The 22,218-nt window shown below is 39.3% G+C and overlaps 1 protein-coding gene across 4 annotated transcripts in view; it reads right to left on the bottom strand.

The window, feature by feature from the left end:
* KHDRBS2 (KH RNA binding domain containing, signal transduction associated 2) overlaps positions 1 to 21,899 on the bottom strand; it is a 324,004-nt gene extending 302,105 nt beyond the window's left edge. For all 4 annotated transcript variants that reach the window (XR_004060582.1, XR_004060581.1, XR_004060583.1 and 1 more), the window contains exon 1: positions 21,723 to 21,899. Coding sequence is in view for 1 of the 4 variants with exons in the window: in XM_030944729.1 (XP_030800589.1) it covers positions 21,723 to 21,813 (91 nt within the window). In the remaining 3 variants the exon portion in view is untranslated. The remainder of the gene's footprint in view (positions 1 to 21,722) is intronic.
* Positions 21,900 to 22,218: the final 319 nt, after the last annotated feature.

The following is a 22,218-nucleotide window of genomic DNA, read 5'->3' as shown; positions in this document are numbered from 1 at the left end:
TCCTCTGCAATATCAACGTGGGACTTCTGAACTACGAAATTATCAGGATCATTTCACAGCCCACAATGACAATGCAAATATGGATATACAGAGTAAGCTTTCAGATGTGTTCCAGCATCTGACTGCTCTCAGTGAAATGACCAACTGAACCCCATGCTTCTCAGAAATTACCTATACACCGAAAGAACAGCAATTTGGAAGACACTACTCAACCTTCTAAACAGATGGAGTCAGAACTTCCATTGATCATCGAATTGCTTAGTCATTTCCAGCTGAGAGAAGGAACAGTATCATTTTTCCAATCTGAAAGCATTTTTTCTACCAGTCTTATAATCTTATATAAAAACATATAGAGCATTCTGCAGTGGAGAGTGCCATCTTGATTTATTTGTTGCTAGGTATGCAGTACTTACAGAAAATGAAAGTCAAACCTTGGTTTTTTATTAAATGCCCTGTACAGTTAATTACTTCCACAGAGTGACTATAATACATAATTACTTTATTTTATGGGTTTTTAATGCACTCCTTAATTTTACAACTGTTTGTTTTACTAATTTTTGGAAAGAGTAAAAAGATACAACCAATTAATTTTCTCAAATACCTCAGTAAAGGCTGTCTTCAACCACTGAAATAATCTCCCAGGGACATGGTAAATCCCCATCACTGGGAATTTTCAGTACATGATTGGTCGCAGTGCTAGGTAATCTCATAGAGGATCCCTTTGCCACAAGAAGTTAAACCAGATAATCTTTCAAGGTGTCTTCCAATTTGGGCTGCTCTCTCTCTAACCTCCCTTTACAACAAATTAAAGCCGCTGTTTCATAAATCATTGCGAGTCAGTCATGACGCAGTTAACTGCATTTTGTCCCTTCCTGATCTTTAAAGTGAAAGGACTAAATGCACCAATTGTTTCCCATAAAACTAACATATTTTCATTTCTCATCTTTGCCAAGTAAAATATTCTGACAACATTATAATTATTTTCTGCTAGCAGTTAGTTAAATAAATACAGTTGTTCCTGTAGTACTTCGTCCTGCCCTAAATACCACATTAAAGGACAGGCTGCTGTCCAAAAATCCTTATCCATTAAGCTAGTAACCCAAATCTATGTGCATCTCACTGCATCACATTTATAATCTGGAGCTTCATACAGACCTGGACAGCTCTACCTAATCAGAAATTACACATATAAGGAAATTCTGCCCTCATGCAGCTTCCTTTTAATCACAATCAACAGCGTTAACTCTGGTCATATTGCTATTTCAGAAGCAAACTACTTCTCCAGCATAATCCCTTTTTAAACCATACCTAAGGTATGCTACTTCCTCTGTCACTATTCATTTTCTTTGCAGCCTACTATGAAGAATCTTATCAAAGGCTTTGTGAAAATCCTAGAACATTATGTCTGACAGGTAACCTTTATGTACTTTACCTACTTTTTTGTCAAAGAACTCTGACAGACTGAAAAAGAAGACTCTTTCTTAGAGAAATTTTGATACTTTTCCCACATCACACTACACAAACATGCTCCTCAGTCTTGAATGATAATCTTCACCTTACCCAAAATTCTCAAGAAAACTCCTAGACTGTAACTCACTATCTCCTGCCTTCTCCCATAGGGACAGTATCACAGTACTGACACTACAGTCATCTTTAACAATTACTAGTTGGAAATAGAGTGTGTCTACCAATCTTCCATCTTCATAAGTGGTTTGATTCAGAGTATTTAAAATGTGCATAATGTTCTAAATATATATAACACTTCACAGACACATAGTAAAAGGTCAAGTCTGTCCTGTGAAATTTATAACCTACTAAATAAGGCTAGTTAGAGAAACATTATCCAGATCTAAATCACTTCTACTTTATTTCATATGGGTATTCCTACAGAGAGAAAGAATATTTGATTCAGTCAGATGTTTTATGAAGTAGTAGTTTTGATTCTCAGTTTAGAGAAACACAAAGTGAAAGCGAAACAAGTAATATGCAACTAGAAAGCTGTATGCATATGTGTGTAACTAGACAGAGTGTGTGAATATATATATACACACACACATATATTGTTATACCATCAATACAAGCTTCCATAAAATGACTGATAATTACTTTCAGAAAAATTAGGAAGTTAATTAAAACAAAAAAGAAAGCATATATACTAATAGCCAATCTTGAACTACTGTGTTGCAAATGAGATCATCCACATCAAAATACACTCTCAAACCTGTTTGTTCAGTACACTATCAGGGTAATATTCACATGTGCAATTCAAGTATCAGGTTTAAAACTGGGATTGATTCCTTCCTAGAAAACATGAAGCTCAGACCTTACTCTCTCAGCAAGTGCTTTATGAGCTACAGGACATGTACTTAGAAGTAGCATTCCAGCATTTTTTTGGTTGGTTGCTTGCTTTTTTGCCTCACTGGCATCTCTCTGGCCTACTGACATATAAGAAAGTGGCTTGGAGCAGAGGCAAAATGCCTCTGCAGGTCCTGGCAGATTAGGAAATAGTGGCCTCCTCTGGCAGTCATTCTTGGAAATGCTAGCTGGGGGAAAATGAGCTGAAGCAGCACAGAAGAGAAGCAAGCCAGCAGTTTTACTTCCAAGCAAACTAATATATGTATGACTCCTGAGGAAGAACTATTTAGGAGCAAAGAGCTACAATATCTGCATAGTTATGCCAAGATGCCACTGCTCTCTGGAAGCAGACTCTAAGTTTTTTGCTGGTGACTGACCGCTAAACTGCACTAGCCCAGTTTATACCACCTGCTGTCCAAACTTTATACAAAACTGATTTGCTGTGGGGTTTCTGGGAGCTGTTTGGCTAACTATTGTTTCTCCATTTTTTATGTTTCTTTGTATTCTCATACTATTTCCAGGAAAAAAAAAATGGGGGAAAATTAAAATAAAAATTAAAACAATTTGCTTGTTTAAGAAACATAAAGTGTAGGAAAACCAGCAATAGCTGACCATGTGGAGAACACACACAGACAGACACCAGCTGTGTTCAAGCAGCATAGAACTGAAAGTCTGAGGGAGCTGGTAAAGTTCCGGCAACAGAGTTAGGAATAAGAAGGGAAACCTTCTCTGGCACTGAAAAGCAGGTGGAAAGGCCAGAAGTATTATCTGTTTTATATACTAGGGTTATTTTTGTAAGACTGATTTTCATGAGTCATTGCTACTCTCAAATTTTTAAAACAAATGTGTAGAATACAGTAGTTATATTTGGGTAGAAATATCATTTAAAATTAGTACTTCATCTATGTTAGACCAACACTATAGTTTTTCTCTTCCTTTATATTGGCATTTGGTGTTTTAAAATACATGAATGATGCTACCTCAGAAGAATATAACTACCAAAACCAACTAATTCACAGGTATATTTTTGTCCTTACAAAATAAATTTAGATTTACTAGCAATGTGTTTCAGAAATGGTGCTATTCACTGCTTTTTACCATACACCAAGTTACACTTTTAGATTAGGCTGGATCTAAAGGAAACACTATTAAGTATATTTCTGACTAGCACAAAGGGACATTAAAGATAATAACAGATAACATCAAGAAACCCAGAGCTAATGAATTCCTCTTTTCTTGTAGCTTTTGTTAAAAAAAATATTAATTCAGCAAGGTAGTCTTAAAACATGAAAGATCTTGGAATAGTTTTAGGTTAAATACTATTCAGATCGATCATTTCTTAGTTCTCAGACTGGTTAAACATAATAGAATTTATACTAATTTCATAAAGGTACAACATGGCACAAAGCTCAAGCAAACAATCCTGACTAAAACTGTACTTGCTTCACATAAGGCAGATCACTTGCTGCTGCACGGTCCAGAAACTGTGTATCAGTTGGGATTCTGGTTAGGATAAACATCCTTGTACTTCTTCAGCTGTCAGGAGGGCCTCTGCAATAGGGGCCAAAGTGATTCCAACTGCTTTGTGGCAGCTAGCAACAAGGCAAGAGGAAAGATGAGAAGAGGAAGGCAAACAGACAGAGGCAGGAGTCTTTGGGGAAGAAAAAGGATGAGGAGACATCACTGTACATGACCTGGAAAACTGGCTGAGATAATGCTAATACCGCTACTAAGTATATTTGAAAAATCAAGATTTTTCAATATTTCAAAACACTGAATAAACTAAAATACTACCAATATTCAACATAAGAAAAGGAAACAGTAACAAAACAAAATTATAAATTATTAGTAGAAATTAATAAAGTATCTCTAAACATTAGAAAGACACCAAATAATTGCTAACTCAGACTTACTACAAATCATGGGATATCTGCTTTTGCAACAAACAAATTTCTAAAGACCCCCGAAAATACTTCATCTTTTTAAACACATATCGTGTAGATGAACAATGTTCATTTCTACTGAACATAAAAATCCTTCTTGCACCAGTACTCTAGAAGGGTTATGGTATGTCATGATTTCAATGGGATATCTGGGAAGACGTCAGCAAAATACATTCCTTCTATTAAAACTGCAGATGATTTTGCAACTGGTAAAATTCAAGGAGCAGTTTAACAAAATTGAGCTTAGAACAATGCATCAAAAATGAGACAAACCCCATAAGAAGAGCTAGGAATTAATTTTGTTTAACTGTGCAACAGTTCTATTAATAATATACTCATGTTTTAGGATGAAACTGCATGCACATCCAGAATTTTTAAGTAGCCCATCAAGCTTCAGTACCACATTTAAATTTGAAAGAAAACTGTACAACAGGAAAATAAAATTTAAATATTCATAAGTTTCAAATTCTGTCTTTTTATCTTAATTCCTCTTAATTTAATCTCAGAATTGTAACTTTCCACTGTTTTGGTGGACTTAGAGATTATTTAATGGGAATTTTTCAGGCTGAAGATCAAACAGAGCTTTACTAGTACAGTTTTTAAAACATAAAACTGACATTTAACTTATTCAAAATGCAATTATCTTTTAAACTACCAAGAATCTACCAGGTTAATAAAAGCTCAGGTTAAGAAGCCCATATTTATAAGTGTCATTGAGATAACTGCATTTGACTTTCTTTGCTGGCTGTAAGAACTTTCAGTAGCAATTTGATTATCTGATTATTTGATTATCATAGAATCACTAGGTTGGAAGAGACCTTCAAGATCATCGGGTCCAATCCATGCCCTAACACCTCAACTAAACCATGGCACCAAGTGCCACATCCAGTCTTTTTTTAAACACATCCAGGGATAGTGACTCCACCACCTTCTCAGGAGGACAATTCCAGAACTTTGTCACTCTTTCTGTGAAAAACTTTTTCCTAATACCCAACGTATATTTCCCTTGGCGCTGCTTGAGACTGTGTCCAACTGTCCTTCTGTCAGTTGCTGCCTGGAGAAAGAGACCGACCCCCACCAGACTACAGCCACCTTTCAGGGAGTTGGAGAAAGTGATAAGGTCACTTCTGAGCCTCCTTTTCTCCAAGCTAAACACCCCCAGCTCCCTCAGTCGTTCCTCACAGGGTTTGTGTTCCCAGCCCCTCACCAGCCTCGTTGCCTCCTCTGGACACGCTCAAGTGTCTCAACGTCCTTCCCAAATTGAAGGGCCAGAACTGGACACAGCACTTAAGGTGTGGCCTCACCAGTGCCGAGGGCAGGGGAAGAATGACCTTCCTGGTCCTGTTGGCCACACTGTTCCTGATACAGGCCAGGATGCCCTTGGCCTTCTTGGCCACCAGTGCACACTGCTGGCTCCTGTTCAGCCGGTTGTCAATCTAAATGTTTAAGTCATAAGCAAAACATGAGTTGGCAAGTGGCAGATTAAACACTTCCTGCAGCCCATCATGCCTTAAGAGACATAATATGTTTTTAAAATAAAACTCTAGACATGAAATGCTGGTCTGCTTCCTGCAAGGAAGAACTCCAGGGTAAAGAAGTCAAGATACTCTCATGAAAAAAATAAAAAGAAACTGAATATGAAGAGTCACATGCCAAACAGGAACAAGCACACAGTTGGCTAATACAATGATCACACTACAGATTAATGCAACTCCAGCATGCATTAGTTCTAACAAAAAACTATTTTTCAAGCTGCTGCACTAGGTTAACACTTAGCATTGTTGAATCTGGAGACAGAGTTGTGGTGTCAAATGAACATAATTGAACAACACTGATCTCATTCTTAGCAGAAAATTATATGCTGGAGGATAGCAGAGATCCCACAAAGCAGGCATCCACAACGTGTAGTCAGCAAACTGGGGCGCTCAATTCTGCACCACAGTTTATCTGAGCAAGAAAAACCAGGTGCAGCCGCTCAGTGTTTGGGCTCTTGGTAAAGCTTACACAATTGCCCTTCTGCATCCATTCACCTAGATTAGTATGAGAGTCCTTAATGGCATGTTAGAGGCAGTAATGCTTTATTTGGTCTGAAGACTTGCAGTAGTCCATAAATAAAGGACACCCTCTTTAGAGTGCACACAGTGGTGCACATGTCTCTTGGAATTTAATCCCCAAGATGCTGTCCCAGAACAGCATCACCATTTCTGTCATCTCATTCCACTCACTGTGTTTTTGTGATGCTTACAAAGTCCCAAACTCAGCTGCCCAGCATTTCTGCACACTCTTGTTAAAAAGAAACAACTTTACAGTACTGCAATAGCAAAATCTTATTAGTAGGTATCCCATTTTAATCTGCTTATTCTTTGAGCAAGTATGCTGTCTGTAAATCTTTCACATTCCCTTATTATTCCAAAAGGCTAATGTTCTGCTTGTGTTTTGCTTACTTTGCTCACTTGCTAATTCTTGGTTCCCCAACAACAGTGAATCAAAATAACATTGTACACAGCCTTGCTCCGAAGGTAAGAGAAAGCAGTACATACCCTACACCAACCACGGTAACCAGACAGCCTCTAGCTGATATAAACACACTGATGAAAACTTTTTTCTACTCAAACAAAAAAAGCAAGTGACATGCAGGTTCCATTTCAAGGTAAGACCAGATATGTATTAAAAAAGAGAGCTACAAAAAAATACGGTAAAATGACCAACAAAGCTACTGAAGATTAGAAGAAATTACAATGCAGGAAATCAAGTGCTAACAAAATAATACATTTCAAAGGAGGCTTCTAGCTGAATCCAGACTACTTGACTGAAATGGATGAGATGTGTTGGATTGACCACCAATGCTGTTCTATTACTGCCCTCCTCAGCTGGACAGGGGAGAGAAGAATGCAGCAAATGGCTCCTAGGTTGATATAAGGGAAAGGAGAGATCCTATAACTATTTACTGACACCAGCAAAAGAGACTTGACTTGGGGAAATTAACTGAATTTGTTCTCAATTAAATCAAAGAATAATGAGATATAAAACCAAACCTTAAAATCATCTTCCCTTTCCAACCCTTCCCTTCCTCCCAGTCTTAATTTTTGTTGAGGGATACATTCAGTGCCAGTATCTCAGTGAGCAGCTGCAGTGGGAGCCACAGGTTGAGTTCTGGGAGCCCACGCCCAAAGCAAGAGGCCATGACTCTGTCACTTCCTCCTCTTCAGGGGAAGGACTCCTCACATACCTCCCCTGCTCCAGCATGGAGTCCTTCCCAAGAAAGACAGCCCTCCATGACCTTTCCTAAAATGAGTTCTTCCCACAGGCTCCAGTTCTTATAAACTGCTCCAGTGTGGGTCCCTTCCTTCTTGTAGCTTCCAATAATTATACTACAATACATATGAAACCACCTTCTTGCTTCTGTAATCTTACTGAAACCCTGGTTTTGTCTTTAGACTGTACTGCTGCAAAACCTTTTGTAGCCTTTTATGATTGCAAATGGCCATATGAGGATCCCTCAACTTTCTCACCTGTTCTCACTTTTTCTCTTGTAATTTATTCCAGCTACATGCTGGAATTTTTCCTTCATGTTTGCATTCTTACACCAGCTTCCTTTCCAGTTATTTCAAGCCTAATTCTCTAGCTTGTCTCTCTCACATTGTCTCCTCTATTATCCCAACTTTCAGTAGCTGTTTAATGATAACTCGGGCAAGGACCGATCAAGAGGTTTGAAGTTCTGTAGATTTTTTCTTTAAATAGTGCTCATTCACACAATTCAATTCACATGGACTAACTTGCTCTTCAGGGAATTCATTCAACTAAACTCTGGTGCCTTAGACACATTCCGGTTTCCTCTGCTCAAAGATTTTTGTTTCCTAAAAAACAAACTAATAATATCCAGCCCAGCATTCTCCCTTCATTTCCTGCTGTCCTGTAGAGAGAATGGTAAGGGGGCACAGTATTCCCCAATGAGTTGCAGCTGGGGCCAATTAAGAACAGGTGGCATGGATACTTAATACACCTGTAAGCAATTAGGTACAAAGACCATAAAAGGGTGGAGTCAGCCAAAGAGTTAGGGTAAGAGTCAGAAGCCTGCAAGAAGCAGAAGGAAGATTGTAAGAGCCAGATGAAGAATGCAAGAAGAGCTGCATGGCTAGTGTAAAGGCTGCAGGAGGAGATGAAGAATCCCAGGACCCCAGGAGAGGGTGAGGACCAGGCGAGTCCCAGAGATGGCTGCAGCGAGGACCAGGAGAGTCCCAGAGAGGGCTGCAGCGAGGACCAGGAGAGTCCCAGAGATGGCTGCTGCAGGGACCAGGAGAGTCCCAGGAGAAGATGGTGAGTTCCCCTGGAAGGGATGAATAATCCCAGAAGAAGACTGACCCCAGGAGGGTAGACCCCAGGAGAGGGTTGGAGAAGCTTCAGACATGCCAGGGCTCTGTGGCAGTCTGGCAGCAATATCCTTCGTTGGATCGCTGCTGGATTAGCTGCAGATGCTTCTGGCTGTGTGCTTCAGGAAAAGCCCCTGGAGGGGATGGACTCTGTTATTGTAATGCTCACTGTTATATATATGTATTGTGGTAAATGTGTTTAATACAACACTGTCCTTCCAATCCATTATCAGTTTTTTTTGCTGCAACCATGTAAATTAGTAACTCGAATATATCAGTGTGCATTTAACCTGAAAAAACACAGGATGCTGGTTTTTAAAAAGCACATTTGATAAGCATGCAGGTCGTTACCATTACCTCATGCCTGGAAATACAGGAAAGACAAATGATGAAAAGAATGAGTAAGATACATGTTTTACAACTTAATGTGTTTGACATCTGTTGAAATCAGAATAGCATGTGTGGGTACACAAAAACTAGAACAAAATCAGAAGCGGGCAGAAGCAGCTTGCTGTTTAAGAAACGCCTAGAAGATGTTAGGGCTGTTCTAGGAGGTACATTAAGAACAACTGGATTGTTTTGCAAAACAAAGAAGAGTGCAGTCTAGACTCTGTTGGGCAGGAAGGCCTTCCTATCTAGGCCAGGATGCATGGGTGTTTGGTTGGTACATTTGAAAAGAAAACCAAGAATTTCTAAATAAATTAACTGAGATAAAGGATGGAGAAATAATAGGTTCAATACTTAACTGGAAAAGACCAAGGGGTACCAAAGCAAATAAACCTATTAGAGATGGCAGTGGAAAGCTCTCTCATGGGCATCTCCACAGGCAAGAAACCAACTGAACTGAAACTTTGAATGAGCAGGTAATATGCACAGTGACACTTGGGTAGGAGGCATCTCCAGGACAGAATCCAAGGCTCAATGATGGCATTTATGGGCAACTGTGTTTTGCAGTGATCAGTTTTCTGACAAACTTACTACCACCTCTACTACCACCATATACTGACACAGCAACTCACACCTACCTCCTATAGCTTGTAATCCAAGTAAGACAATGGCATCACATGACAAAGCACAATTCACAGAAGGGAAACCAAAAGAATTATGAAAAAGAATAATAAAAAGAAAGTAAAATTAATTATGAACTTCCGGGTGCAAATCCTCACTACAGGGTGCAAAAGACTGAGTGACTTATTATGCACCTGTACATATAAAGTAGTAGACATTATGACTTCCCTGCCCCTCCCCCTAGTCCACTATGTACCTTAAGGAACAAGCTTCCATACATCCAGTTCCTGGGGAAAAAGCACTAGAGGGCTTTTGTACCCTACAGGACCACTGAGTGAGGAACCATGGAATAGATGGCACCCAGAAAAGACGGTCAGTGGGCATGGGATATTCAACCACTTCAAATGAAGCAATACCAACAACCAAAGAAATTATGTATTTCAGTCTCTAAAGAAAACTTCTTTTCTTTACTAGCAGTAATTATTCCTCAAACATGTCTTCTCAGATTTTCTCAAAAAGGCATGTGCTGCATCATCCCTCAGTCTGATGTTTATGCAGTTTACCAATACCACAGGATTACTTCTAAAGTTCCACACAGAAATAATAGGCTTCAACATGAGTTATACCTCAATTCAGGCACACAAGAACAATCTCAAAATTAACTCTGAACATCAATACCCATGTTTTCTAATGACTGGTTGCTTGAAAGGTTTCAGTAAATATCTAAAAGATATCCCTTTAGAAATGAACACAAATGGACATCAAAGACTTGACTTTTTCTCCCCTGCAGTTGTCAAGTATTTTTCTTAGTGATAGCAATAATGTTATGATAGCTGAGATTAGCTGGCATCTGAAAACTCCTTTTTAAAGGTCTCCAATAAATTGTTACTGTAAAATGGTACTATTTTTCTTTCCGAATAACTCTTACAGTAAGATCATTATCTCAGCAGTACTGAGACTTGCCTCTGGACCAAACATCCCTTCCCAGTCCATGGACCTCAGGCTATAAGCATTTAAATCATGAGAGATGGGGAAGTTAAAGAATTCAGAGGTCACAAGCTTATGGCCTTTATACTACTCAGTATTCAAATGAGTGACAAAATTCCTGAGGGCCTTTTGTCAGCCAGATGAAAAAGCACCCTGTTATAAGTAAAAGTTAAGTTAAATTAGGGTGTAGTTCAATTATATTGTATTAATTATGCTATATTAATTGTATTATGTTAAGGGAGGGGGGCTTATTAGAATGTGCTAGGAGCAGGGTCCAGGATTTGGCGGAACAGTGGTCTGGCGGGGCAGGCGGGGTCGAAGAGGGATTGGATGGAAGACCTGACCAATCATTCGAAGCCCTGCAGAAACGATTGGTCCAGAATGAACGGTGTTAAAGACCAATGAGAAGCCTGGAAATGGACCAATCATCATGCGGATCCAAAATGGACCAATCCTGGACCCAAAGGGGGCTGTAAATGGGGGAAATTCGGTTGGGTTGGGGTTCTTCTTTTTGGATAGTAGTTTGGTTTTGGTTCGCTGTGTGGGTGCCTGGGCTTATCCTGGGTACTCCATTCTTTGTAGCTATTTTAATAAACAAGAATCTCTTTCTCTGGAGAAAGTTTGGCCTCGTTCATATTCATAACACCCCTATAGACTACTATAGGCAATAGAGTTGTCTCACAGGTTATGAGACAGTTTTACTTTAATTCACTCACTTATCCAAGGAAAGAACTGGATAGTGAGTTGCTGTCTGGACTGAAAGCTCCTTGGACAAACACAGAGCCACACTGAAATTTGTAATGATTGAAATTATACTCTCCAATACTGAACTAATGAACCAAGATGGTGCTAAAAATGTATCCAAAACTTCATGTCTTGGCAAGTGATCAGCTCAAACACACTTTAGTCATTCAAAACTTAAAATCAATTTGATAGCAACACCAGCAGCATGCACAAAGTGAAGCTGAAGGCAGAAGCCATGCAATGCAGATACTCTCCACAAATTCAGAGTTAAGAGAACTTGCTTTTACTAACCAGTATTGTGTTACTTAGCAAAACTTTTTAAGTTATAAACCATAATAAGAGAATTTTCCAATGTAGGGATAGGATAAAACTATTAATACTATTTTTTAAGCTTTGGGAAAGGTTTTGATGTTGTCCTCTGTCTGTACCTGTTGGCAGAAACCCCAGAAGCCATCTGTGCAATAGGAGTCAAGAATGTATTTTTGGAATGCACTGAAAAAACGTGTCATTTTCAATCGAGTAGCAAAAAGAAAAACCTTGCCCCAAATCCCTAATTTAGTTCCTCTTATTCACACATCCATCAAACACAAAATACTGAACATTAAGTGAGGACTTCAGGAACCTTTTAGTTAAGTTTTACTCAGATAAAACGGATAGATAAAAGTAGTATAATAAGCATTTGAAAATGGTTTTGGTCTATTTAAAAAAATTACATTAAATCAATTTTTTCTGAAAAGCTTCTGTTAAGAATTACAGTTTGATACTGTTGTATTGCATACGTTCAGAGGGACTCTGTAGGTGTCTGCCATCCCTACATATGTGTTAAATTATCCAGTAAATAAACACAACAATCTATGCTACACTGATTCTCCCAGTTTTAGACTAAACAGCAACTGAGATCTTCCATGCTAGTAATATTTACAATTCATAGCAGCTTCTAATTATTTTCTATTTGCTTCCAAATCAAGACAGCTTAAGTGTTCAGATGGATGCAGAATCACATCAAGTTCCTGCTTTGTGTCAAAACCAAGCTGCTCCATTTCCACTTTATGCTGAAAACATCTCCCACTTCCACCACAAGAAGCACTTGGAAAGCTTACAGAACAAACATTCCTTAAAAAAGGCATTATATCAAAATATTTCTAGCAAAAACTTAGTTCTCTCTTCCCCCTTGCATCTGACATATCATTCCAGATTATTCACACACTTTGGAGCAGCAAGAAGACTTTTTGTGCTGAACAGATGGTTTGTGTATTCTAGCAAGCTGGTACTGCACGGACATCTTTTTGTCATGCACAACTCAACATAAACTACTGTATTTCCAGGTTATCTCCCAGTTTAGTCTTCAGAAAAAGAAGAGCAACAACATAAATAACATGAACACCTGTTTTCCTACATTCACTGCTGACCTGGGACCCCTTTGACACTGACGAGTAAAACCCTTCTTCACAGACTAATGCAGAACCTGATCTGTTGGTGTTCACACTAAATCATTTGCAGCAAGGAAAAAACAAACCAACCACTCCTCTAACAGCAGCAACAGCATATGGACACCCCCTAAAAAATCAAAGAGAATTAGGGCATTCTGCAATATTGTATATACAAAGACAGAATGATCTTTTTAAATAGCAGTGTAGGATCGGGAAAAGGAGTCCATGCAATATAAGAACTGGGTGTGGCAGATTACCCACCAATGGCTTTTGAGCACAAATAAATTTATATAATTCATTTATTTACGTGGATCTACAAGTATGAGGAGGATGTTATTTCAAATTTTACAATGAGTTAAATCCTACTACCTTGCATACAAGTATTAGTGAAATAATTGCCAATCTGTACCTGCGCAAACGTAAAAGCTATTAGATAGTTCTACACCCCTATAGAGACATCAGGATAATAAGCATCATTTACCAAAACTAACTCTCCATTTTCTTGTTGAATAGCTATCTGAAGACAAGAAGGAGAAAGATCTCCTGGAATTTATTTCATCAGTCCTTACTCTGCCCTTCAAACAACAAAATAAGAGACAGTAAGTCACTTAAATTTGGTGCTGCTCCTTTCAGAACTGGAGAAAAATCAGTTTAAGTTAAAATGGGAAAGTCAAGGAAACAGCTCCATAGCCGCAGCAAATCAGCGTAGTTCTAAGTATTTAGGAAGAACAATGTCTCACTCTTTGCCCAGCTAGAGCTCATATTCTGACCTCAGAGCAACCCCTGACAACACCAAAATGTTCTTCCCACAATCTCAAAAAAGACAAAATGCAACAAACAAGTTTGCTTAGAAATATTTAGAAAAATCAGCAATTTGAGCCTACATTAGCAGAAACACAGAGACAAAAATGTACAGTGGGAGAGGTAAGTTAACTCAATTTTTCAATACTGAAAAGCCATTTTAGAACATATGCACACGGTCCCTGATTTGATGACAAGCTCTCTAACTTCAAGTATTTGAAAGAGAGCTTTGAAACTCTTAACTTACACTTAAATCCCAGGGAACATTAAACTAGGGGATTTGTTTTCCTTCTCCAGTGCTCAAACATCTTAGGAAAACTGTTTTTCCTTGATTTGCAGTGCTGCTCTTTGGAAGTTGACTGATTATGAGTCAGGGGCTTTGACCCCTACTTTTGCTTTTGCTGAAGACACACCTGCCTTTACCAGTTAGCAAAGCCAAAATGCTTCTAACTACAAAACAAATAAACATTCTGTTCCAGATCCAAAGCAGAGCAAAGAGGAATGCATGTTTTGATACATCTTCTACAGACTAGCACATAGTATTATTTTTTCTAATAGCTACATTGATCTCCAGAATTCAAAGTATTTTATGAATCAAAAGCTTCTGACTTTTTTCTACATCTGTCAGTGTAACCCTTACAACAAGCAATAGATGCTAGAACAACTGATGAGCACTTCAGCAGATGCAGAGAAATTCTAAAACAGCACTGACCTGCCCTGTGTCTTTCAGCCTTTGCATCGTGCTAACCCAAGGACAATAAACAGGAATGCCCCATGCAAGTAGAGCATTTGACAATTTTAAGATGTCTTTGGTTGTATCATATGCAGCCATATATGACCCTCAAAACTTTGTACCATCTTAATTAAGCATGGATGATCTTCAATATTGCCATATTAACATTATTAGAAGTTTCAGTTGATAATTTTTTCAGTATTCAAACTAAAAAATTCCCTTTCAATGGCAAAGGTTGTGGAATCAGGAACAGGCATACATTATTTCGGGAATTTTTTTTTTTGAGGGGGTGGGGGAGTTGGAAGTTTTTAATCTGCTGGAAGTCTAAAATAATTCTTCTAGTTTTTATTAGTTTCAGCCCTTTTTAGGATAAGGAAATAGCTGTACTCATTTCCAGCAGGATTCTAATTAAAATATGACAGGATTTACAGAGGACTGCAATAACCAGGATTATTTCTGTCTGCAAATTTTAAAAAGAGTAATTTTGTACCAAAAGTAATAAGAATCTTATGAAGGTCTTTTCATGTCGAGATCTCAAAGATTAGAATGAAATTCAGCATCAGTCTCCATCTTACAGATGGGAGTTTTAGAACGTATTCACTGAAGATATGTAGTACAAGCCAAGACTCCATGTACTATGCACATCAAATCTTTACACAAGTTTTAAGGTTTTCCATTTTTCTGGTCAGACTGCACAATCTTATTTGCTTATACAGCCAAAGATTAAACTGCAGCATCAGTAAAGTTCTACACTTGACACACTTGATTTTAAAAACTATCTGCTTCCTTGCTTATTCTGATGTAGTGCACTGATACCCATCCAAGGACTGAAAAATTCAAGGTGAAGAAAAAATGAATGCATACCTTCACAATGCTTAGCAGAGTCCACCTGCAAAACTAATTTTGTTTTTTCTATTGTGAATGCTTTCTTAACACCTCAAATCCCTGATGAAAACACTCCTCCTAGTATTTATCCTCAAAATATTTTAAATAAAGTTGTATATTCTAACAATCAGCTGTGACACCACTGAATTTTCCTACACATTCAGCAGTTTTTTGGAGAAAAGAAATTTAATTGAAACAGTTAAAAACAGCTTATTTTTGAAAAGGCACTCTAACCCTGAACTGAGGCACCAGGTGACTGCAGTGACCCTGCCAATCCAGAAAACAACTATTTCATAAAAGCAGCATGTGTGGCCTACAGTACAGCTACAAGGCACAGAAAGGTGAAACATATTCCCATTTTAATAAACCTTGGAGAAAGAACTACCAAACAGCAGTGACATTTATGCCTTCTAAAGTAAGGCCCTAGACATTTCATAGTTTGAGCCTGAAACCTGTGTCCTTGTGTCATGGAGGAACTGCTTCACTCTCATGGCACTGCTCCGGTGGGTTAGGCAGATGTTTTAGCCTTTATTGGAAGACTCATGCACAGATCACTGGTGATCATATCAGAGTTTATAGACAACTAAATAGCTCAGCATCCAGCACATCTTGTTGTCAGTATGTATTGTTTGCATGTTGCCTAAATGAGAAAAGTGTACATCCAGTGAAGAAGAATTGGATGTATCTGCTGGACCTGACTAGCCCTTTCCCAGAAGGTGCCAGGATATGAAGCTCTATTTTGGAATGTGGAGCCCAATCATGCCACCTCCTGGTTAGGAATGGCCACTCTATTCTACACATTACACACGTGTCCAGGGCTTAGGAAAGGAACGTTCTACTCAGCTGTCCAGGTATTCTGTCTTCTCTTGGTACTAACCACAAATATTAACAAATCTCCAAAATGCTGACTTTTAAAATGCTTACTTAGAGGTATAGAGGAAGAGAGATGGACAGCTACAGCAGTTACACTCTGAATGTACACACCAAGGAGACTAAATATGACATAAATTTACTAAAAGAATTCCCAGGACAAGTGAAAAATATTCTCCTTCAAGGAAAACATTCACACTGCCAAAAAACTAGCGCTTTGTTGATGAGGCTCTGGGCATCCAGATAAACCTCAGCAAATACCTTTGACCTTCCCTTAAACAGTTGGTACTAAATTCTGCTATTTGCACTAAATTGCACCTTTAGCAGCTCCACTGATTCAAACAGCACTATTTAAAGAGCAAAGCACCTTTTATCTTAAACCAGGGTATCAGAATCTAAACTTCAATTAGTGCATTCATATTGCTGCCTCTTTGCAAAACAATTTACTGTGTTTCAAAGTACATGTTTTCCAAGATCACAGATCAAATGGTCATAAGTGGCTTCAGATGTCTGAAAGAATTTTGTTATTTTTATTTTTTAAATCGCATCTATCTTTTTTTTTTTCTCCTCTGAAGCAAGAATGCCTTTTAAGACTAAGACGCTGGGGTCAATACAAACATAACATTTGCTTTGTTATACTCATTCTAACATTTTATAACATTTTGTTTTCCATAAATCTGGTTACCACTTGGGATTCATCTGCATTACATTCTGCAAGGCAAAAGCATGTCCTATTGGCTATACCAGTAAATAGATCACATTTGTATTACAAGGACTGTCTGATAGCCCACTAATGGCAACAGAAAAATTCCCATTAACTTTAGTCAGCTTTGAACCAAGTCTGTAATGCCTAGCACATCATTACTTTATAAAAATCCTAAGTATCTTGTATTCATCTAGAGTTTGCACTTTCTATTGAAAGGCTCCAAATGATCAATACAAATCTAGTTTCTAATGAAACCAAGGTACGTAAAATACACACTCTGAATATTAGCAGGTTTCCTGAGTCAATCTACTGGGAATTTACAGTGCATTTCTTGAGACAGCAAAGCAAACAAAGACTAATACCAACTATTTTGTGAATACAGATTTCTTCTTCTCACCTGATGTAAACATCAGAAATAAAAGAAACAATAAGCAGAATAGTGACCACTCACAGATTAATATTATTGTATGAATTTACATTTACATTAATCTTATTTTGGTCGAAAGGCTTGTTGAGACAAGCGAACTCATAAATTTGCAAGCATATTTTCACAAGTAGTTTTCAATGAAAAAAATTATAAAAATTAAGAAGTATCAGAGGCCTGGTTTTAGCAGGTCATAGGTTTGGTCAACAGCCTTTCACATCTAGGGCTAAGGATATGATTGTCATATTTCAAATTTCCAAGACAAATAATATTCATATAACAACCTTATTATCCCAGGTTTTTAACAGAAACACACAACCGTGAACTAAAGTTGCATTCCTATATGAAAAGAAAATCAATCTCCAACAGTCCAAAGAAACCCCAACCTACATATGACAGTGTATTAGTTGAAATCCTGAATATAAGACAAAATAAACTGGCATTATGTCAACAGTTTTCTACTAGCTAGAACTACTGCTGCAGGCTTGTATGAGAGACCCTACTAATGCTCAGTGTAAAGGCTAACGTTTTGAATAATCATGTCCTGTCCTACAAGAAGCCTGTATGTGGATGATAGCTGAGCTATATGAGCCTCATTTACACAACCTGGAGGTTTAACAAACTCTGCTACGCCACATGGAATGATCTAGGGACTTAACTCAAGATTAAAGTTAAAGGCCTGATTCTCATTGCCTTCAGAATGCCAGCTGAAATTCTGAGGTCAATTGCACTGTCATTATAAGAGAGAGAAATTAGCTACCTCATTACCCTAGTAATGCTGATATTTCCATGGGGAGAGATGCTCTTACTTTGGCCAGCTCTTTCCAATAGGTCTTTTTCTTTTACGTTTATATTACAAAACACAGAGCCAGTAAGAAAACACTAAGCAAGATATTCCAAAGCTGCACACATATAAATAAAGACACACACACACACATATATACACAGACATATATATAATTTGCTTGACCCCAAAAAGTACACAGACAATTAGCTGACACTTTAGCCTATTAAATGGAATGCTGATATAACACTGGTTTTGAACTATCCAACTGGTTGTATATTTCTATGTCATCCACACCTTCACAGCTAAAGTGACACATTTTTATATTCATAACCACAGACATCTTACACAAAGCAATAAATATTTACAAACATGCAAATGTAACACATATAAGGAGCTGGTAGCTTCCATGACAGGGAGCAGCACTAGAACAGAGAGGCTCTCCATTCTCTCTGGAGCTCTGGAGTGTGCTGCCAGTAAGCACAAGCTGGGTAAAAAAGGTACTGCTCAAGAACATGCTCTTCACTTTTGACATTTTTTTATCTAACCAAGCATTACTTGACCTCATACATTTATCAGGACATCTCCTGACTAAAAGCAGAACAATGTCACCTGAGAAAATAACTACTATTAACCAGTATACAGTAAAATAGTTTAAAGCTATACATGAAACAGGGACACTTTTCCAGCTTTTATAACAGCCTAGTACACAGAACAGTTCACTTGATACAGAAAAGCCCTTTCCAGTAGATGGAGATTAGCCTATTCTTCAGAGTTCAACTACCTATTACAATTGAAAGTTTTTTAATTTTCATTACTGAATGGATTATATTCTCAGAGTATGTACGTTCAATGCAGATTGCAAAAGTTTGAAAAAACTTAGGCTGAGGCAAATATCACCAGCTACTCACAAGTTCTTCTAGTAGATTACTTACTAATGACTTTTCAATTGCTAATAGTGCAACAGTCATGTAGGATCTACTTCTACACGAAACAGGTTATGACCCATGGGGAAATCAAGTATCTCCTGATTAAGGCACTAAATTGGCCATTTAGAGACTTAGGTTCATTGTCAGAATCCACAACAGATTCCCACAGTGGTTTTTAAAGAAATTGGATTTTGTCTCCACACCTTGTATTTAAACAGCACTTGTACCTTTTTCCTCCCCTCTCTTTATGTTGTTTGGTATGTATGCAAATACTCTGCCAAAGGAAATGTCCCTTTTCTGGGGATTTCACCAGACCCAGGTAAGGACTAAAGTAAGTGATTCCTAGTCATCCCTTAATGGTGAGGGATAAATAGCTACTGACTCAAATATGCATCTGACACAGGTCAACCTGAAGGACACAGACCTACATACTGAAAACATAATATGTTGGTTTTAATATTGGTTAAGTACACCAAAACACATAAACAAAAAAAAAAAACATGCAACAGAATCAAACAAACAAAAGAAATTACTGGGGGAAAATGGGCAGTCTTCTCTTTACAAGTAAATCCACTGTTGCAAATCAGAAGCATTTTTCTGGAATACTTATTGCTTGTGTGCCCTTCTGCGGTTTCTCACAGCAACACAACTGTTCTCAACCTCAGGTTTTAGCAGCCAACATGAAACAACACAGCACCTTCAAGTCAGAGTGAATGCTTGAGGCTCTGAGCTCCACAGCAAATCTACACTTATGCATTTGACACAAAATGTACTGGCAATCAAAAATGCTTAGGACGCCATAAAAAGAACACCTGGCTGGCATCGTTATGGATGAAGCTGATTGCACATTACATTCTAAAGAACAGAAATCCAGAGTCTGGAAACAATGCTTTATCATGAACATAACCTAAAAATTATTCACTACTACAGAGATCCTTGCAGGATCTCATTTTCTTCTGACACCCAAAAAAGAGAATTCTGCCCATTCTATAAATTTCCTTTGTATTTATACCCAGCAGCAACCAGTGCATTAATTGTAATTTTCTTAAGTAGTAACATTCTAACCATGGCTAAGTGTTTTAACAGTCATCATATGTTAGACGGTAAAACAAATCTCTAGAAAGCTTGACAGATGGTGTTTTGAAGGATAATGCCAGGTACCTGGTGTGAATCTGACATTAGCATTCCCTCAGACAACTCACCTTCATCTTTTAAAAAATCTAGTGAAATAATGCATAGTCCTGCTTATGCTAAGAAGGAATGAGCAAATTGTTCATTTACTCAATCCCACAACTGCTCAAAATGCAACTTCTGCACGAACTTGATGCCTAGAAAAACCAGTTTTATTTTCCTTTTTTTTTTACTTTTCTTTGCCTACTTTCGGTTTTGTCCCTCCTGCATTTTCCTCCTTTCCCATACACACACACTCTCAGTGGATACTTCCCCCCTCTGGGAAAAGATCGAACTGCAAGACTCAAAAAATATATTCCTTTAAGAAACAAGGACTTGTTTATAGTATGATTATTAAAAAAAATCTGTAAAAAGCAGCATGGCTGCCTCTTTAGCAGCAAGGCAGCTATATCAAAAGAGTACTAAATGGATCTGTATTCATACTGAAATTCAGTATGAATTTCAAAGCTATCAAACAGAAGCACTCCAACAAAACCTGGACTCAACATCTTCATTCACAATCAATAGAACATACATTAAGGAAAGACAATATAAAAACTGTTGACAGAGGAAAAACAGCTACTGCTTAGCATGGTAAATTTGAATTAGTTATGATTTTCTTTAAGTCATAAAGAGAACTTGGGAAATTACTTGCCACCTCTGAATATGAGTTTATTTGAATGTGTGACTCTCAAGGGCCTGACATACATTTCTTTGCTTTAATCTTAGTTAAGAGCTTGATTTATCTTGATTTATGCATCATTCTTTACTAATTATTTTCAACATTAGGTTGCAAGTTTAACAGGGTTTTTTAAAAAGACTATTAAAAATCTAAGAATAAAAACATGTATAAGAGGAACTTAATGGATTATATTTTGGCAAAAGTTGAAACTCCGTACCACGAGGTCTTCACTCAACCACTATATTGAGCAGTTATTAAAAGAGAGACGAAATTATAAACTTTCTAAAGAACGTGCAGCTGAGGTCCAACTAAAACTCTCCTCCAACTAAAGCAAGGAAAGCAGTGTGAATTACTCTGAGTAACCAAATTTTATAACCAGTGTATTCTCATCTCCACACAAAACCAAGAGGAAGTCATCATGTCCTGGATGAAACTGTCATGAAATTGATAAGCCATATCCAATCAATGTCTGACATCAGGCAGCCGACTAAAACAGCGCCGCATTAACGGCATAACAGTATTACGATATAAACCTCATTACTTCGGCGTGGAAAACAGGATATAACGAGTGTAATGAAACGCCAGCATCTGTCTTTGTGTAAGTGAGCCCGGGAGCCAGGGGAGCGCTTCCCGCAGAGGCGACCCAGCCGCGGCAGAGCCGGCGCACGGCGGGGAGCGGGGCACCCGCTGCTGCCGCCGCCGCCGGGGGCTGCTGCCGGACGGGTCCCTCGGCGCGGCCCCGGGCGGCTCCGAGCCCCCGAACCGCCGCCGCCCCGAGCCCACGCGCGGCCGGCTCCCGCCCGCCTGGAATCCCGATTTCGCTCCGTGTCCATCGGCCGCGGCCGCCGAGCGCCGACCGCGAGGAGCGCCCCGGCCGGGGGAGCGCGGAGCGGAGCCTCACCGTCTTCCAGGAGGCGCATGGCGTGAACAAAGCAGGGATCCAGGCTGTCTTTCTCGGCCATCAGCTCGGGCAGGTACTTGTCCTGCTCCATGGCCGGGGGCACGCCGGGCGGGCTGCCGGGCTCGCCACTCCGCGCCCTCGGCCGCCCGCTCGCCGCGCCGGGGCCGCCCCGCAGGTGCCGCCGCCTCTCCCGCGGCGGGCGCTGCCCCGGCCCCGCCTCCGCCTTCCCCTCGCGCCGCGCGGGGGCGGGCACGTGCGCGGGTCGCCGCGCGCCGCTGCTCGCGCGCCTTCGCCCCCGCGCCTCCTCCTCCCGCCAGTGAGCGGCCCGCGGTCACCCGCGGCCTTAAATAGGGAGGCGGAGCAAGCCGGGCCCCACCCCCGCGGCTCCCATTGGCGGCTACACAGCGCCGGGGGCAGACTCACCACGCCATTGGCTGTCGCCAGGCGGGGGCCCGCCGGCGTCTGTCTCTCTGCGTGTCTGTCTATCTCTCTGTGC

Source organism: Camarhynchus parvulus, chromosome 3, assembly GCF_901933205.1.
Source record: "Camarhynchus parvulus chromosome 3, STF_HiC, whole genome shotgun sequence".
Classification (NCBI taxonomy): Eukaryota; Metazoa; Chordata; class Aves; order Passeriformes; family Thraupidae; genus Camarhynchus; species Camarhynchus parvulus.
The sequence above is the reverse complement of the archived record's forward strand: the minus strand, read 5'-3'. Positions and strand labels throughout refer to the sequence as shown.